The following is a 16,558-nucleotide window of genomic DNA, read 5'->3' as shown; positions in this document are numbered from 1 at the left end:
TTTTGAACACTTTCATCTCATTTGAAGAAAACCGTGATAATATTGATAACCGTGATAATTTGGGTCACTATAATCGTGATGTGAAATTTCCATACCGTTTCATCCCTATTTTTGAAAGTAGTCTTATGCTAAAAAAAAACGTAATATTGTGACACTGAACACAAATCAGTATTAAATAGGGATGCACCGAATCCAGGATTCTGTTTCGGCCGAATATTGGGCTTTTGACGGGGTTCGGTTTCTGTCGAACCTTAATTGTTTTGCGAATTTTTTTCCACCGAACCCTAGGCTTGCACTACGACGCGCTCCGCTGGTCGAACGTAATGACGCCGCTGTTGATTATGGGAATGCATTTACTAGGTGGACCGTTCGAATGCAGTCGCCTGTTTGAAAGTGAAAATGGAACTCAATAAATATGGAACGATTTGTCTCGTGGTGGCAAGGACCCTAAACAATACACAACATCGCCGCTGTTAAAACATTTGCGTATGAAGCATCCGAAAGAATACGAGTTGCGCATGAAGGAATCTACAGACAGCAACCAAAATGCAGCATCTTCAGGTACGGCAAAGGAAGGACCGTCATCCTGGCATAATGTTGCCTATTCTTAACTAAAATATAAAAAATACATTTAATTTCATAAATTAAAAATACACTACTGTAGGGATGCTCATATTGGTTCATTTTGCCAACGACAACCGCTGCTCATTATCCGATTATTAACAGTTAACTGATAAGATTATAATATTGAATTTGGCATTAAATAAAAATACGATTGACGAGTGTCTGTGACCTGTTAAAAAGACACTTTTTTTTCACTGGTTTATTTTACCGTGCAACCATCAGCATACAGATCAGATAAAATATAAATAAAAATAATAAAATAAATAGGCCTACACTAAATATTTTTCACTTAAATAATTACCAAATTAAGATGACTAAATGAAAATACACTGAATCCGTTTGAAGCTTTGAAGAACTGGAATAGTTTTTTTTGTCAAATAAAAATCGCAGGCCTACCTCAATCCACACCTTGTATGGTTTTTATTTATAAAAAATAAAAAAAGTAACATGTCTAAGTGATGTGGGTTGGTCTGGAGCGCAGCCTGTTGATAGTAAAGCCTTGTTTATACTAGTTTCGTCTGTCTCCACAGCGCAATCATCTGACTGCGCGCGCGCCTTCTGCGCTCTCCATTGTGTTGTTCTTTGAATTGTAATTGTTATATAAACCTTCAGGAAACCGCGGCGAGAACAACATACGTGACAATGTTTACTTTAGTAAACTTGACCAAAACCACACTACAAAAAGCCTTAAACAAGGCTTCAGGTGGCACTGATGCCCCGGGAATACAGAGATAACGCCTCGCTAGAGTGGCCAGCCTCGGGAAGTGTTTTCCACCAGTCAGGAGCTTGTACTACTGCTGTATTTTAATACCGCGTAGCATATTTTACAAGTAACTTCGTCGCCCTTTCTGTCGAAATGGTAGGCTTCTTCTTTCCCATTGCCTCATTTTGCGAGGTTAGACATGATGTGGTTGCACGTGTCAACGCGCTCCATGAGTGAACAAATACAGCATATTTTTCTTTAACCATGCAGCAAAAAAACAAACCAAAAAAAAAGCGTTTAAAAACTTTTAAACTGTTTAACTGATAGTATTAATCAGACATTGTTTACTTCATTAATGTGTTTACTGTGATAATGTACTGAGGATGGGAGTAGGATTCGGTATTCGGTTTCGGATTCAGCAGAATCTTAACCAGTGGATTCAGAATTCGGCCGAACCCCAAAAATCTGGATTCGGTGCATCCCTAGTATTAAATACAATGAATTTTATAAGTAAAATATTTGGGATTTAAAACAACATAATACAATGCAATTATGATTTCAAAGAGCATAGGGTGAATTCAGGTTGATTGGGACACTTTTTTCCCAGTCATTTCAACACAAAAATGTTCTGAATCGTTTAATTTTGTAAACTATCCGATACACAGAATACTCATATCATTTCGAGTTTCAGTTCATTTATGAGACATGCGTGCAATGCATGATCGCGCCAGCTAAGGCTATTGTCTGCTATATTTGCTTCTTATTAAATAAGAAGCAAATATATTAAAAACATTGATTAAAATTAAGATACAATTTATACAAAACAAAATTCACTTTAAAGAAAGGCTTTCTACAAAACTTAATGAAGTGGTCAAAATCATTTCTGACAAATCATTTCTTACTCGTGCTGTTCACTTTTCACAATCAACATATATTAAATAAAAGAATAACATTAGGCTATAATATTTAAACATCAATAGGAAGCAAAATACGTTTTAATGGCTACTGAACACAAAACGTTTGACTGGTACTATATAGCATCTGAGCAGAATTTTGCGAACAAAAGCTTTATTGATGTGACACTAGGCCAAAGAAATCTTGTCTAAACAGTCTTATGTCTATGTAATTTTATGTTGCAGCAGGATTCATATTTAAACGTTTAATATTCACGTTTGCGTGTATGTGTTTTGTATATATATAATATAATATAATATAATATAATATAATATAATATAATATAATATAATATAATATATATATATATATATATATATATATATATATATATATATATATATATATATATATATATATATATATATATATATATATATATATATATATATATATATATATACATACATACATATACACACACACACACACACACATATACTTTATATGTATATAAGTACAACCCCAAATCAGAAAAAGTTGGGACAGTATGGAAAACGCAAAAAAAAAAAAAGAAGTGATTTCTAAATTTACTTTGACTTGTATTTCATTGCAGACAATATGAACACAAAATATTTCATGTTTTGTCTGGTGAATTTCATGTCATTTGTAAATATGCATCCTTTCCTGTCATTCAGACCTGCAACACATTTCAAAAAAAGTTGGGACAGGAGCAATTTAGGGCTAGTAATGAGGTAAAATGGTTAAATAATGATGTGATTTGAAACCGGTGATGTCAACAGGTGATTGTAATTATGACTTGGTACAAAAGCAGCATCCAAGGAAGGTCTAATCCTTTAGGAGCAAAGATGGGCCGAGGATCGCCAGTTTGCCAACAAATACGTGAGAAAATTAATGAAATGTTTAAAAACAATGTTCCTCAAAGAAAGATAGGAAGAGATTTGGATATTTCACATTCAACAGTGCATAACATATTTAAAAGATTCAAGGAATCTGGAGGAATTTCTGTGCGTAAAGGACAAGGGCGCAAGCCTAAGCTGAACAACCGTGATCTCCGATCCCTCAGGCGGCACTGCATCAAGAATCGTCATTCATCTATAAGCGATATCACCACATGGGCTCAGGACTACTTTGGCAAACCTTTGTCAAGTACCACAATACGTAGTTACATCCACAAATGCCAGTTAAAACTGTACTGTGCCAAAAGGAAGCCCTATGTTAACAGTGTCCAGAAGCGCCGTCGACTTCTCTGGGCTCGGAGGCATCTGGGATGGACCATCACACAGTGGAAACGTGTACTGTGGTCAGATGAATCAGTATTTGAGGTATTTTTTGGGAGGAATGGACGCCGTGTGCTCCGGACCAAAGAAAAAAAGGATCATCCAGACTGTTACCAGTAACAAGTCCAAAAGCCAGGGTCTGTCATGGTATGGGGTTGTGTCAGTGCCCTTGGCAAAGGTAACTTCTGTGAAGGCACCATTAATGCTGAAAAGTACATAGAGATTTTGGAGCATAATATGCTGCCTTCAAGAAGACATCTTTTCCAGGGACGTCCATGCATATTTCAACAAGACAATGCAAAACCACATTCTGCACACATTACAAAGTCCTGGCTGCGGAGGAAGAGGGTACGGGTACTTGACTGGCCTGCCTGCAGTCCCGACCTGTCTCCAATAGAGAATGTGTGGCGCATTTTGAAGCGCAAAATGCGACAACGAAGACCCTGTACTGTTGCCCACCTTGTTTGCAGGAAGAATGGGACAAAATTACACCTGAAACACTTCATCACTTGGTGTCTTCAGTCCCTAAACGTCTTTTAAGTGTTGTGAAAAGGAATGGCAACATTACAAAGTGGTAAATGCTTTACTGTCCCAACTTTTTTTGAAATGTGTTGCAGGTCTGAATGACAGGAAAGGATACATATTTACAAATGACATGAAGTTGACCAGACAAAACATGAAATATTTTGTGTTCATATTGTCTGCAATGAAATACAAGTCAAAGTAAATTTAGAAATCACTTCTTTTTTTTTTATTTGCGTTTTCCATACTGTCCCAACTTTTTCTGATTTGGGGTTGTATATGTATGTGTGTGTGTAATATATATATACACACACACACTATTGTGGCGTAGTTCAGCGAAGTCTGCACGAAGAGAGAGAGTCAGGAGAGCGGTGAGTACAAGTTCTGTCCGTCTCTCTCTCCTTTTCAGTCCTCAGCGTTTGTGGCTTTATACCGTCTCTCCGCGCCAATCACTGCTATCAGACACAGGTGTTTATTATCTGCACTTGATCTACTTAAGCCTAGTTTACACTGCCTGATTTTAGCCCCGATTTTGACTCGCCGACAGCGAGAAATCGTGATTTTTTTGTGAAATCGCCGATAATTGCCCGAAATCATAGGCAAATCGGTGCTTGTGCACGCGAGTGACAATCACGCAGTATGAATAATCAAATGAGATGAGTCACCGTGTTTGGATGAGTCGCCGTGTTTGGCTTGCTAAATATCTGAACCTTTTGGCGATTCAAACACCTGCTGTGTGAAATGTGTTCTGACTGAAAAATACATTGGCGATGACTGACAGCCAATGAGAAGGCAAGATACAGGACAGCGGGAGGTTCGGGGAGGAGTTATAGAACATAATATTAGTATTTTAATAGATATATGTACAGTTATATCAAACAAACAAAGCACAAACATTTGCTTGATCAGCCGCAACAGCAGCACATTGCAATATTATTTATTTACCTCAAACTCTCTTTACAGAACACAATCCTTGCTCCCTGTGTCTCCCCAACCATTTCCTCCACCATAATCTTTTTTATTTTTCTCCCTTTTGCTGCAAATCAGCGCACAGACAATTTGGAAGTTTCTGCACAGCAGTCTATTTTAATAACAATTCCAGTCTTGCACGAGAACTCCAGTCTGACGCACATGTGATCTCGCACTGTTTCCTTCTCACTTCTCGCGTGTGCTTTGTTGTGAAACGTAATTTGCGGACGGGACAGAGCTGTCTGTGATTATTCCTCTTGTACAGTCATGCAGTGTGAAACCCCCTGTCGCCGATCCATCGTGCAGTGTGAACACAGCAGTGACTGAATGCTGCCCCAGATAGTCATGCAGTGTGGAAAGAGCAGTGATCCAACGAGTTTGAAAATCGTGCAGTCTGAACTTGGCATTACTCACCGCAGCTCTCCCGACACACTCTCTTCATGCAGACCTCGCTGAACCACGCCCCCCTCACCACAACTACAGTGGGGCAAAAAAGTATTTAGTCAGCCACCAATTGTGCAAGCTCTCCCACTTAAAAAATTGGAGAGGCCTGTAATTTTCATCATAGGTACACTTCAATTATGAGAGACAGAATGAGAAAAAAATTCCAGAAAATCACATAGTCTGATTTTTAAAGAATTTATTTGCAAATTATGGTGGAAAATAAGTTTTTGGTAACCTACAAAAAAGCAAGATTTCTGGCTCTCACAGACCTGTAACTTCTTCTTTAAGAGGCTCCTCTGTCCTCCACTCGTTACCTCTATTAATGGCACCTGTTTGAACTCGTTATCAGTATAAAAGACACCTGTCCACATCCTCAAACAGTCAGACTCCAAACTCCACTATGGCCAAGACCAAAGAGCTGTCAAAGGACACCAGAAACAAAATTGTAGACCTGCACCAGGCTGGGAAGACTGAATCTGCCATAGGTAAGCAGCTTGGTGTGAAGAAATCAACTGTGGGAGCAATTATTAGAAAATGGAAGACATACAAGACCACTGATAATCTCCCTCGATCTGGGGCTCCACGCAAGATCTCACCCTGTGGGGTCAAAATGATCACAAGAATGGTGAGCAAAAATCCCAGAACCACACGGGGGGACCTGGTGAATGACCTGCAGAGAGCTGGGACCAAAGTAACAAAGGCTACCATCAGTAACACACTACGCCGCCAGGGACTCAAATCCTGTAGTGCCAGACGTGTCCCCCTGCTTAAGCCAGTACATGTCCGGGCCCATCTGAAGTTTGCTAGAGAGCATTTGGATGATCCAGAAGAGGATTGGTAGAATGTCATATGGTCAGATTAAACCAAAATATAACTTTTTGGTAAAAACTCAACTTGTCGTGTTTGGAGGAGAAAGAATGCTGGGTTGCATCCAAAGAACACCATACCTACTGTGAAGCATGGGGGTGGAAACCTCATGCTTTGGGGCTGTTTTTCTGCAAAGGGACAGGACGACTGATCCGTGTAAAGCAGGGGTCTCAAACTCAATTTACCTGGGGGCCACTGGAGGTAGACTCTGGGTCAGGCTGGGCCGCATCAAGTATTCCACAAAAAAAGTGTTTCAAATATTCAAAAAAAGGAGCGCAACTGATCCAATCTTCTCAATCTTTATTATTAACAGTTCTTCAACATGAATGTTTCTTCTGAACATGAACTGTTCCTCTGAATTTGAACGGTTCTTCAGAACATAGGCTTCTCTTGCCTACTCTATTTTTTAAAATATAGCCCATAGAAATTAATTCATTATGAAATAATGAATTATTTTAATTTTATTTAAAATGATAAACTAATTCAAAGCAAGGCCGTAACCAGGTCAAACAGAACAGTGAACGAAATTCTAGGTCTTATTCTAGTTGGGAATTAATCTTTTTGGGACTATTTGCAAACAATATTTGCATTCATTTGCGTCAAATATATTATTAGTCCCCAGATTCTTCACATGAGTGGATAAATACATAGATCCGCTGTTAACAATTGAATTCCCTAGTGGTCTAGTGTTTTTGTAAACCGTTCCGGCAGGTAAAATAGGTTCTGGGTTCTAATTCACTCTCATACAGTTTTTTTTTCTGCTTCTTCTTCTTTGTCTTCTTCTTCATTAAAATCAAAGACGTTTATCAATGATTAGGAGCATGGACACGTTTGTGTGCATTTTGTTTTGTGATTTCACCGGAAAGACTAGAGTCTCTCTCCGCAACGGCATTAAGCGATAGATTGATGCGCTCGTCTGTGTGTGAAGATTTTGCACGAGCCAAAAGAGAATGTAAAACCTGCCTACTTTGATTTGATTGGCCATCTCAATCATTTTGATGTTGACGAGCGCTGTTAGACCACATTCGTTTCGACTGTCTGATCAGCCTTTTTATTCTCTTCCTGTCAATCACGCGGTGTCAACCAATTATACTGCATGAGGGAGGGGCGAGCCAACTCTCTCACACACACACACACACACACACTCACACAGGAGGCAGCAAGCGCGGTACGTGCAACGACTCAGCAAAAAGGTGCTTTTCAGAACAACGCGCGGGCCGCACTAACACTAAACTTTGTCAAGTAGAGGGCCAAAAAATATCATGAGGGCCGCGAGTTTGAGACCCCTGGTGTAAAGGAAAGAATGAATGGGGCCATATATCGTGAGATTTTGAGTAAAAACCTCCTTGCATCATCAAGGGCATTGAAGATGAAACGTGGCTGGGTCTTTCAGCATGACAATGATCCCAAACACACCGCCCGGGCAATGGAAGTAGTGGCTTCGTAAGAAGCATTTCAAGGTCCTGGAGTGGCCTAGCCAGTCTCCAGATCTCAACCCCATAGAAAATCTTTGGAGGTAGTTGAAAAGCCGTGTTGCCCAGCGACAGCCCCAAAACATCACTGCTTTAGAGGAGATCTGCATGGAGGAATGGGCCAAACTACCAGCAACATTGTGTAAAAACCTTGTGGAGACTTACAGAAAACGTTTGACCTCTGTCATTGCCAACAAAGGGTATATAACAAAGTATTGAGATGAACTTTTGGTATTGGCCAAATACTTATCTTCCACCATAATTTGTAAATAAAATCTTTAAAAATCAGACAATGTGATTTTATGGATTTTTTTTCTCATTCTGTCTCATAGTTGAAGTGTACCTATGATGAAAATTACAGGCCTCTCTCATCTTTTTAAGTGGGAGAACTTGCACAATTGGTGGCTGACTAAATAAACTAAATTGTTTGCCCCACTGTATATTGCCAAAAGTTTTGGGATGCCTGCCTTTACATGCACATGACCTTTAATGACATCCAATGTTCCCTCTAATTTATTTTCTCGCTGAGCATAACTTTTCTCTATTGGGCGGACATTTTGGTCACCTGAGCTAAAACATTATTTATACCAGACCTGTACAGCATACGCAAAAACCCACAAAAAGTGGTTTCATCATGCAGTTATAACTTTTAACTTTAAAGCTGCTGTCCGTAACTTTTTGAGCTTAATAAACAGAACTGCATGCGTCTTGCGGAATAACATTGCAGCCGGAGCTACTTCTCTCTGTTTATGTCTATGGCGAGTCACGCAGGGACAGTACTCCTCCGCAGCGGTTCCTAACAGTAGTTCTTATAAGTGTACCATAATGATTCAGGGTAAGACAAAAACACGATTTGGAAAAAGGATTCATATTGTTCTTTCTCATCATATATTTTTTTATAAATCTTGAACACAAAAAAAAGTTACGGACAGCAGCTTTAATGTGTAATTTCTATTTTATTTAACCCTTTATATAACTTAGTTGTATTAATTTTTTTTTAAAGCAGTTAATTCAGAAGTAACTAAATTAAGCACATTTTAATTTGACAGATATTTTTTTACAATGCTGTTTTCTTTACCAAGAAATACTATTAAAAATCTCCCCCAAAACAAATATAATATGATTATGTATAATATAATATTTAAAAAAATATAATATGAAAAAAATTAAGCAGTTACACTGAGATTGTTTTTATTGGCGACAGGCAGCATTAAACCATTAAACTTAAATGTTTGTTTATTGCTTATGAATTTCCAAGATTTTCTTTATCAGGTTTTTTATTTTATTTTTTAATTTTTAATGGCAAGGATCCAAAAACAATCACCTTGTGAGATCAATTATTTATTAGGCTTACAATATAATATAATTATAAACAGCCTATCAGGAACTTTTTTTGCACATATAGCAGTGGTGCTACAGAGGTTGAAACTTTTGTAGCACAGCCCACAAAATTGTAGCACATGTATAAAACGTCTGTTACCATGTCTGAAAAATGCAAAAAGTGCTATACAATACAAATATTTAAGAATAAAATAAATAATTATTATTATCATATTTTACAGAAAACATAAATCATTAGAAAGGTCTAAGGTTTTATAATAAAATATTGGTAACACTTTACAAAAAGGTTGTATTAGTTAACATTAGTTAAGGCATTAGTTAACATGAACTAACCATGAACAACACCTCTTCAGCTTTAGTTAATCTTGTTAATGTTAGTTAATAAAAATACAGCTGTTCATGTTAGTTCACAGTGCATTAACTAATGTTAACAAGATTTTAATAATGCATAGTAAATGTTGAAATTAACATTAACAAAGATAAATAAATGCTTTATAAGTGCAGCTGATTATTAGTTCATGTTCACTTGTGTAGTTAACTAATGTTAACTAATGAACCTTATTGTAAAGTGTTACCAAAATATTAAATTATGATAAAAAAAAGATGTGACTGTAATGTCTTAATTGTTGTCTTAATTGATCTTCTGTACTCACTGAGAAATGATAGAAAACACACTGCATAAATATATTGTTTTTATTAATTTGGTGCCATTATGCGCAGCTGGGTAAACGACTCTTGGGTTTACTGTATGTGCGTCACATGAAGTTCATTTGTTGCCTTGATTGCACGCATAATGCGCGAATACACTAGTGTCCAAGGTAAATCATCAAAACCATCATCCCTTACATGTGTTTTATTGAACTTTATACATTGTAATACGCTAAAACACCTATGCAGGTTACGTTTCTTCCTGAACAAATGCGCACCCGAGTCCGTTTCACGTGATCAAGAGTCTCGGGTTCGGTGCACACAGAGCCCGCGATTGACAGCTTTTATTAGCAATTTTTCATGCAAACCGTGCCACTTTTCGAACTAAAATGCCAATGAATCTCTCAGTGCATGCAGAGATGGATCAGCATTTATTGCGACCCGATCGATCCGCCCTGAACAGTGCTGCGCTTCATCTGCACATTTATTTATTTATTTATTTAATTAATTAAAAATTGAAACTATTTTCATAATTTCACAAAGACTAATCTCGATTTTGGTTTAATTACAGTCAATCGTGCAGCCCTAGATGAACCTCACACAAGCACAAAACAAATTCTCCCTTCACTCGAACTCTTGTCACCCATGCTAAACTGTATCGCACGCGTGCTACTGGGGTAAATATATTCATCGCACAGACCGATTTTTTTGTAGCACGTGCGACATATATGCCTATAATATAATATAATATAATATACAAACTAATTTAAGTATTTAAACTGATATATTATATATAAAAACAACTGAAGTAATTAAATAGATCTAATAGCTAAATATGTTCAAGGGAACATGTGGACTCTTTTATTTAAACATCCCTGAAACCCAAACCACACACAGATCTATTTGACCCTCAAAAGACCTTCATATTACAGCCCTTAATTGGTCCTTCGTGGACACTTTTGGGCACGGGGGTCTGAGGTGTGACCTCAATTTTTTAAATAAATGTTATATCAATATCTTCAATAATATAAAATCTATCAATTTATGCAGGGTTTTTTATTTTATTTTATTTACCACTAAAAGTACCATATTTTTATGTAAAATATATCTATTTTATATATAATTTTTTTTATATATATTCAATATTAATTTAACTTAAGTAAAAAAAAAACTATTCCAGGATGTTCAGAGAGCCAAAACCTAAAAATGTGATGACTTTGGTGACATCTGGTGACCTATGTTGGTATAAAATAAACAATTTTCAGTAGCCACTAGATGGCAATAATAGTACCCAATGGCAACATTAAGCATAGCTGCATAAAGGCTGAACTTTATAAACCAATGTTTTTACGAATTTAACCTCTTAAGTTTTACATTTTATCTCAAATTAAAATTGTAAATAAAAAAAATAAAAAAACATCTTTGTTTTAGACTATACAAACATGCCAAAACATGCTTAGACAAATCTGACCGTGCAATGAGAAAAAGACAAAGTAGGAGATCATGTATAAATTTTTTTTTTTTTAACAAATTAATTACATTTAAATAACTCAAACAGGTAAGAATAACAATAAACCTAACAATAACAACAACAAAAAATAAGCGTTAACTTTCTGGTAAGTGTAAACAATGTAAACCTGACAAATATGCTTACATGCACTTGTGGCAGCAGGTAATTGTAACAGAGTGTTCTTTGCAAATAAATTATTTGCATTTTTTTTGCAGACAATGCTGTTTTTTTTTCTTGTGCTGCACTAAACATCTTTGCCATTGTGCTGATTCAGAATGAACTGAAAAAGCAACTGCCACTGAGGTTTAGGTAGCATGCAGCTGACATTTTTTGTTTGTAAGCAACAACAAATTTTGCAGCAGTGCTTTGATCTGACTTTGAAGTGTGTGTGTGTGTGTGTGTGTGTGTGTGTGTGTGTGCGCGCACGCTCGCAGTGGCTAATTGGCACATAAAAAAAAAATGCTCTCTGTCATTCGCTCATTCAATTCTTTGTTTTTGTATGTGTGAGTGACACAGTGGATAAAAAAAGCTTTGTTATAGGCTAATTGAATGCTTTGTGTGTGTGTGCATGTCTGAGTGTTTGCCACATTCAGAATGTTGTACAGACTTGCCTCTTCATTTATGTGTATGTATGATCTGCATTGTGTTGGATTTATTTAATTTTTTTGGACAAATGAAAAAAAAGCTCTTAAATCTATTAAATTCCCATTCATTCCTATGGGTGCCCATTTTTGTCCACGAAGGCCCAATTAATGAGTTTTTTTTTTCAACCACTTAACATTATAAAATCGAGTCAAATTTGTTTGTGTGTGTTCAGGTGGCAAACTTAGAAAAAGTAGCCAAGTCTTGTACCGCTCAGATTAAGGGAAATATTTTTAAAATTAAATAAAAAAACGATTTTGCCCACTTTTGTCCCGAAGGTCTTTTGAGTGTTAAACTGACGTGTGTTACTGAGGTGTTTAGAGTTTGCACACTTGTGGTGGGTTCTATAAATGTCTGTTTTGTTACCGTGCTGTGTCCATCATCCGTTATTTCCACCACTTAATCAAGCCACTCTTCTTTAAAACATGATGACGTTCTATTTCACGTCTTTGCGTTTCTCGTTGCCTCTCATATTGAGATTTGGACTGCAAACACGACTCACTGCTGCCCGCACGCAACATAATTCTCTCTATGAAACCTGTAAACCGCATTCACCTGTTCTAACACTATAGCGATACTAACTCTATAGCGGTTGGACAGAGCACTGCAATTATTTCTCTTTTAAACTACAATCAAATGGATTTCTTCCCTCATTTCGCGTCTGCGTCTACCATCTGCACTGCATTTAATTCTTTCTGCGCGGCCGGAGACTTTGGTTCATATTTACATGATGGCATCTCGCAGTTGCTGCAGATTTGTCAGCTGCACAGCTCTCCCGTTCTACCTCATCTTTAAGGAGCTCTATTGGATTTAGATCTGATGATTGTAAAGGCCATTTAGGTATAGTGAACTCATTGTCATGTTCAAGAAACCAGTTTTAGATGATTTGAGCTTTGTGACATGGTGTGTTATAATATCCTGCTGGAAGTATCAGAGGATGGGTACACTGTGGTTATAAAAGGATGGACATGATCAGCAACAATACTCAGGTAGGCTGTGGCGTTTAAACAATGCTCAATTGGGACTAAGGGGCCCAAAGTGTGCCAAGAAAACATCCCCCACACCATTACACCACCACCACCAGCCTGAACCATTGATACAAGGCAGGATGGATCCATGCTTTCATGATGTTTATGTCAAATTCTGACCCTACCCTCTGAATGTTGCAGCAGAAATCGAGACATTTTTCCAATTTTGTATTGTCAAATTTTGGTGAGTCTGTTCGACTTGTAGCCTCAGTTTCTTTTTCTTAGCTGACAGGAGGAGCACCCAGTGTGGTGGTCTGCTGTTTTAGCTCATCTGCTTCACATGTTGTGCATTCAGAGATGCACTTCTGTTTACCTCGGTTGTAAAGAGTGGTTATTTTAGTTACTGTTGCCTTTCAATCAGCTCGAACCAGTCTGGCCATTCTTCTTTGACCTCTGGTATCAATAAGTAATTTTTGTCTCCCAGTAGATCAGCAGTTTCTGAAATACCAACAACCATGTCATGTTAAAAGTCACTTAAATCACCTTTCTTCCCCATTTTAATGCTCAGTTTGAACTTCAGCAGATCATCTTGACAATGGCCCTGTCCCAAATGGCACCCTAAACCCTCACGTTCTTCCTCTTAGTCCGCGCATCGAGGGCGCATATCGACCTCAAAGGGGGCGCTCGCGAGCACCCTTCTGAGACCTAAAATGACAAATGGGACACCCTGCGGTCTCGTGGACTTAACGGACACGCGCACGCAGCGGCCATTGTAAGTCCACAAGACCAAAAGTGCACATGAAGTGTGCCATTTGGGACAGGGCCAATGTCTACATGCCTAAATACATTGAGTTGCTGCCGTGATTGGTTGATTAGATATTTGTGTTAATGAGCAGTTAAACATGTGTACCTAATAAAGTGCTTGGCGAGTGTGTTTGTTTATATGTAGCTCAGCAAAGCTGCATTGGATAGTTTGTTGCAGCCACAGTTGTAATAATAAAAGTAAGTTTAATATAAAATAGATTTAACATTTAAAAACTTTTGCTTTTTGTTGTCTTTAGGATAAAGAATTGTAAGAATTACTATGAGGTACTGGCTATCAGAAAAGATGCCAATGTTGAGGAACTGAAAAAGGCCTACAGAAAACTGGCTTTGAAATTCCACCCTGACAAAAACCATGCGCCAGGAGCAACCGAGGCCTTTAAAAGTAATGCTGTCCTTGAAACACCATATCAATTTTGTTCCAATACATTGTTAAAAAGTTGATGTATATAAAATTTGAAACAATAAATGCTGTTTTTGTCTTCTCCAGAGATTGGAAATGCTTACACAGTGCTCAGTAACCCAGAGAAGAAGAGGCAGTATGATGCAAGTGGAGGAGATGAGCCTAGCAGTGCTCATGGAGGATTTGATTTCCACAGAGGCTTTGAATCTGATATTACACCTGAAGATCTCTTTAACATGTTCTTTGGAGGCGGCTTCCCTTCATGTAAGCCATTTTGTATAGATCATGTAAAATTAGCAGATGCAGTACATGTGAGGATTTTCTCCACAAAGATGGATTAATCTGCACAGCATTCACTTTATAAATTCTGGTTCATATGAGGGCATATATAGGATTAAAGAGTGTGGTGGCTGATATTTTGCTACACACGAGAAACCTGTATAAATTTGATTATTGCCTCCACCCTGCGGTTATGCATGTGATGTTGTAGTGATGCATTGTCACAATTTATTTACTTGTGTTTAAGCCATGCCAGTTTTTAGTGATTTTAAACCGTTCAAGCTCAATATGACCGTAAAGAGATCTAAATTTTGTACTCACACACTGTCTGACAGACGGGGCCCACACAGAAACCACCTGTCACAAAGTGTGTGAATGCTGTATTGAGTTATTTTTCATATCTTATTGTGCTTAAACTGTCTTCACTAATTGTGTTTAAGTTGCAGTAAGTAATTTCTGAGAAACACTGTTGATATTTTAACTCAATATAAAAATGCAAAAAAGGTCTGCACTCTGCACAAAATACTTTTATTAGTTTCAAGCAGGAGATTAAAATAGGACAAACGTTTAGGCTATTATTCCAGGTGGAGTCAAGGTGTCTGTGGACTGATAACTTGATTGTTTAATTATGATCAGGATCACCTGAAGACCTGTAGTGTGCTTTCTATATAACTAGTGAAATTGTTACCCTGACGAAGGCAAATAGCTGAAACATTTTTGTTTTTTTTGTCTCCTGCTTGAAACTAATTAAAGTATTTTTAGAATGCAGAAATTTTTTGCATTTTTATACTATATTGTACACACCCCTCCCTTCATTGCTCTGCCCCCAAAATACACAAACACGCAATGTTGAATGGAAGCAAAATAATGCTTCACAAAAAATAAAGCAGAGATGACGAACGAACAAGGAAGAGCAAGCAAGAGTTTGTCGTTAGTCACCAGCAGCACACAAGCTCCAGGAATTATACAATTAATCTCAAAACTGTCCTGTTACTATAGCTAACATTACAACAACAGCTTATCTTGGTTCCGTGAAACAGCAAAATCGGTGTTACTCACGTATAGAGCAGAAACAACGCAACCTCAGCATCCATTTTCAAGCCTTCCCACTTAGGTTTCCAGCGCTGGAAACAGGGTTCCCATGGGTCCTTGACATCCTTGAAAGTTTGTGAATCTGAAAAAAAAGTCAAGGCCCTGGAAAGTTTTTGAAAATAAACATGCATAGATACAGGTCTTTGAAAGTGCTCTGGAAAAAAATCCATATTATTCCTTCCGGTCAGTTACGCGCATTTACGCATTACGTTAAGTGTTTCCTGTGTGAGGTACTTTGTGTTGTACGTTGCCATGACGTTCACATGCGCACAAAACTACTACGATGGTACCTCAACGTTTTCAGTGCGTACACCTAACCCAAATATGTTCAGTCAATGACTGTATATTGTGTTCAATAAACATAAAACATTTTTGATAATCTGTTGCCCAAATATTTTATTTAATGTAATGTTGAATTGCTTTGCTTGTTAAGATAATGTAAACCCATGAGGCAAGAAACTTAAAAGCATATTCATATAGCCTAAAATTTCTGGTTTCATGAACCTTAAGCTCTTTTCAATAAATTCCATGCAAAAGTTAATATCAGATCATTTTAGAATACAGTATAGGATGTACCGAATATTCTTCAGTTTTATGCAAAACAGAAATCAGATAAATATCAAATATCAGATCTCTGTCATATGGCCAAAAATAAATGAAGAAAAAAAAAGGTTTGACGCATGAAAACTGTAACAATGTATCTTAAAAGGTAACACGATGTAACCTTGCTCTCACTTGAAATGTGCCCTCACATTAAGTCCTTGAATTTAAGGGTATTGGACCTGGAAAGTCCTTGAAAGGTCCTTGAATTTTAAGTTAACCAAGGTGTGGGAACCCTGTGGAAAGCTTTTCTAAATGCTGGGTTCACACGAAAATATTTTTTAACTCTTATAAGACTAAGAGTTTCAAAATGTGAGCGAACACAAACAAGACGATAAGAAATCATAGATTTAACATGAGGAATATTGCAAAAAATTTTCCAGTCAGGTTCAATCACTCTTAAAACACCTCACACCACAGGAAAATCTGATAAAATAATATGTAGAATCATCAAGTT

General features: G+C 37.3%; 1 protein-coding gene across 1 annotated transcript in view; it reads left to right on the top strand.

Annotated features, from left to right (window-relative positions):
* The window catches only part of dnajb14 (DnaJ heat shock protein family (Hsp40) member B14), a 61,451-nt gene that overhangs the window by 32,959 nt on the left and 11,934 nt on the right, over positions 1-16,558 (top strand). The window contains exons 3-4 of the mRNA XM_079812030.1: positions 13,967-14,112; positions 14,218-14,394. Of these exons, the coding sequence (XP_079668156.1) occupies positions 13,967-14,112; positions 14,218-14,394 (323 nt within the window). The remainder of the gene's footprint in view (positions 1-13,966; positions 14,113-14,217; positions 14,395-16,558) is intronic.

The sequence above is a fragment of the Gobio gobio genome (assembly GCF_949357685.1).
Source record: "Gobio gobio genome assembly, chromosome: 3".
Lineage (NCBI taxonomy): Eukaryota > Metazoa > Chordata > Actinopteri > Cypriniformes > Gobionidae > Gobio > Gobio gobio.
Note: the sequence above shows the minus strand (reverse complement) of the source record. Positions and strands in the feature narration are given on the sequence as shown.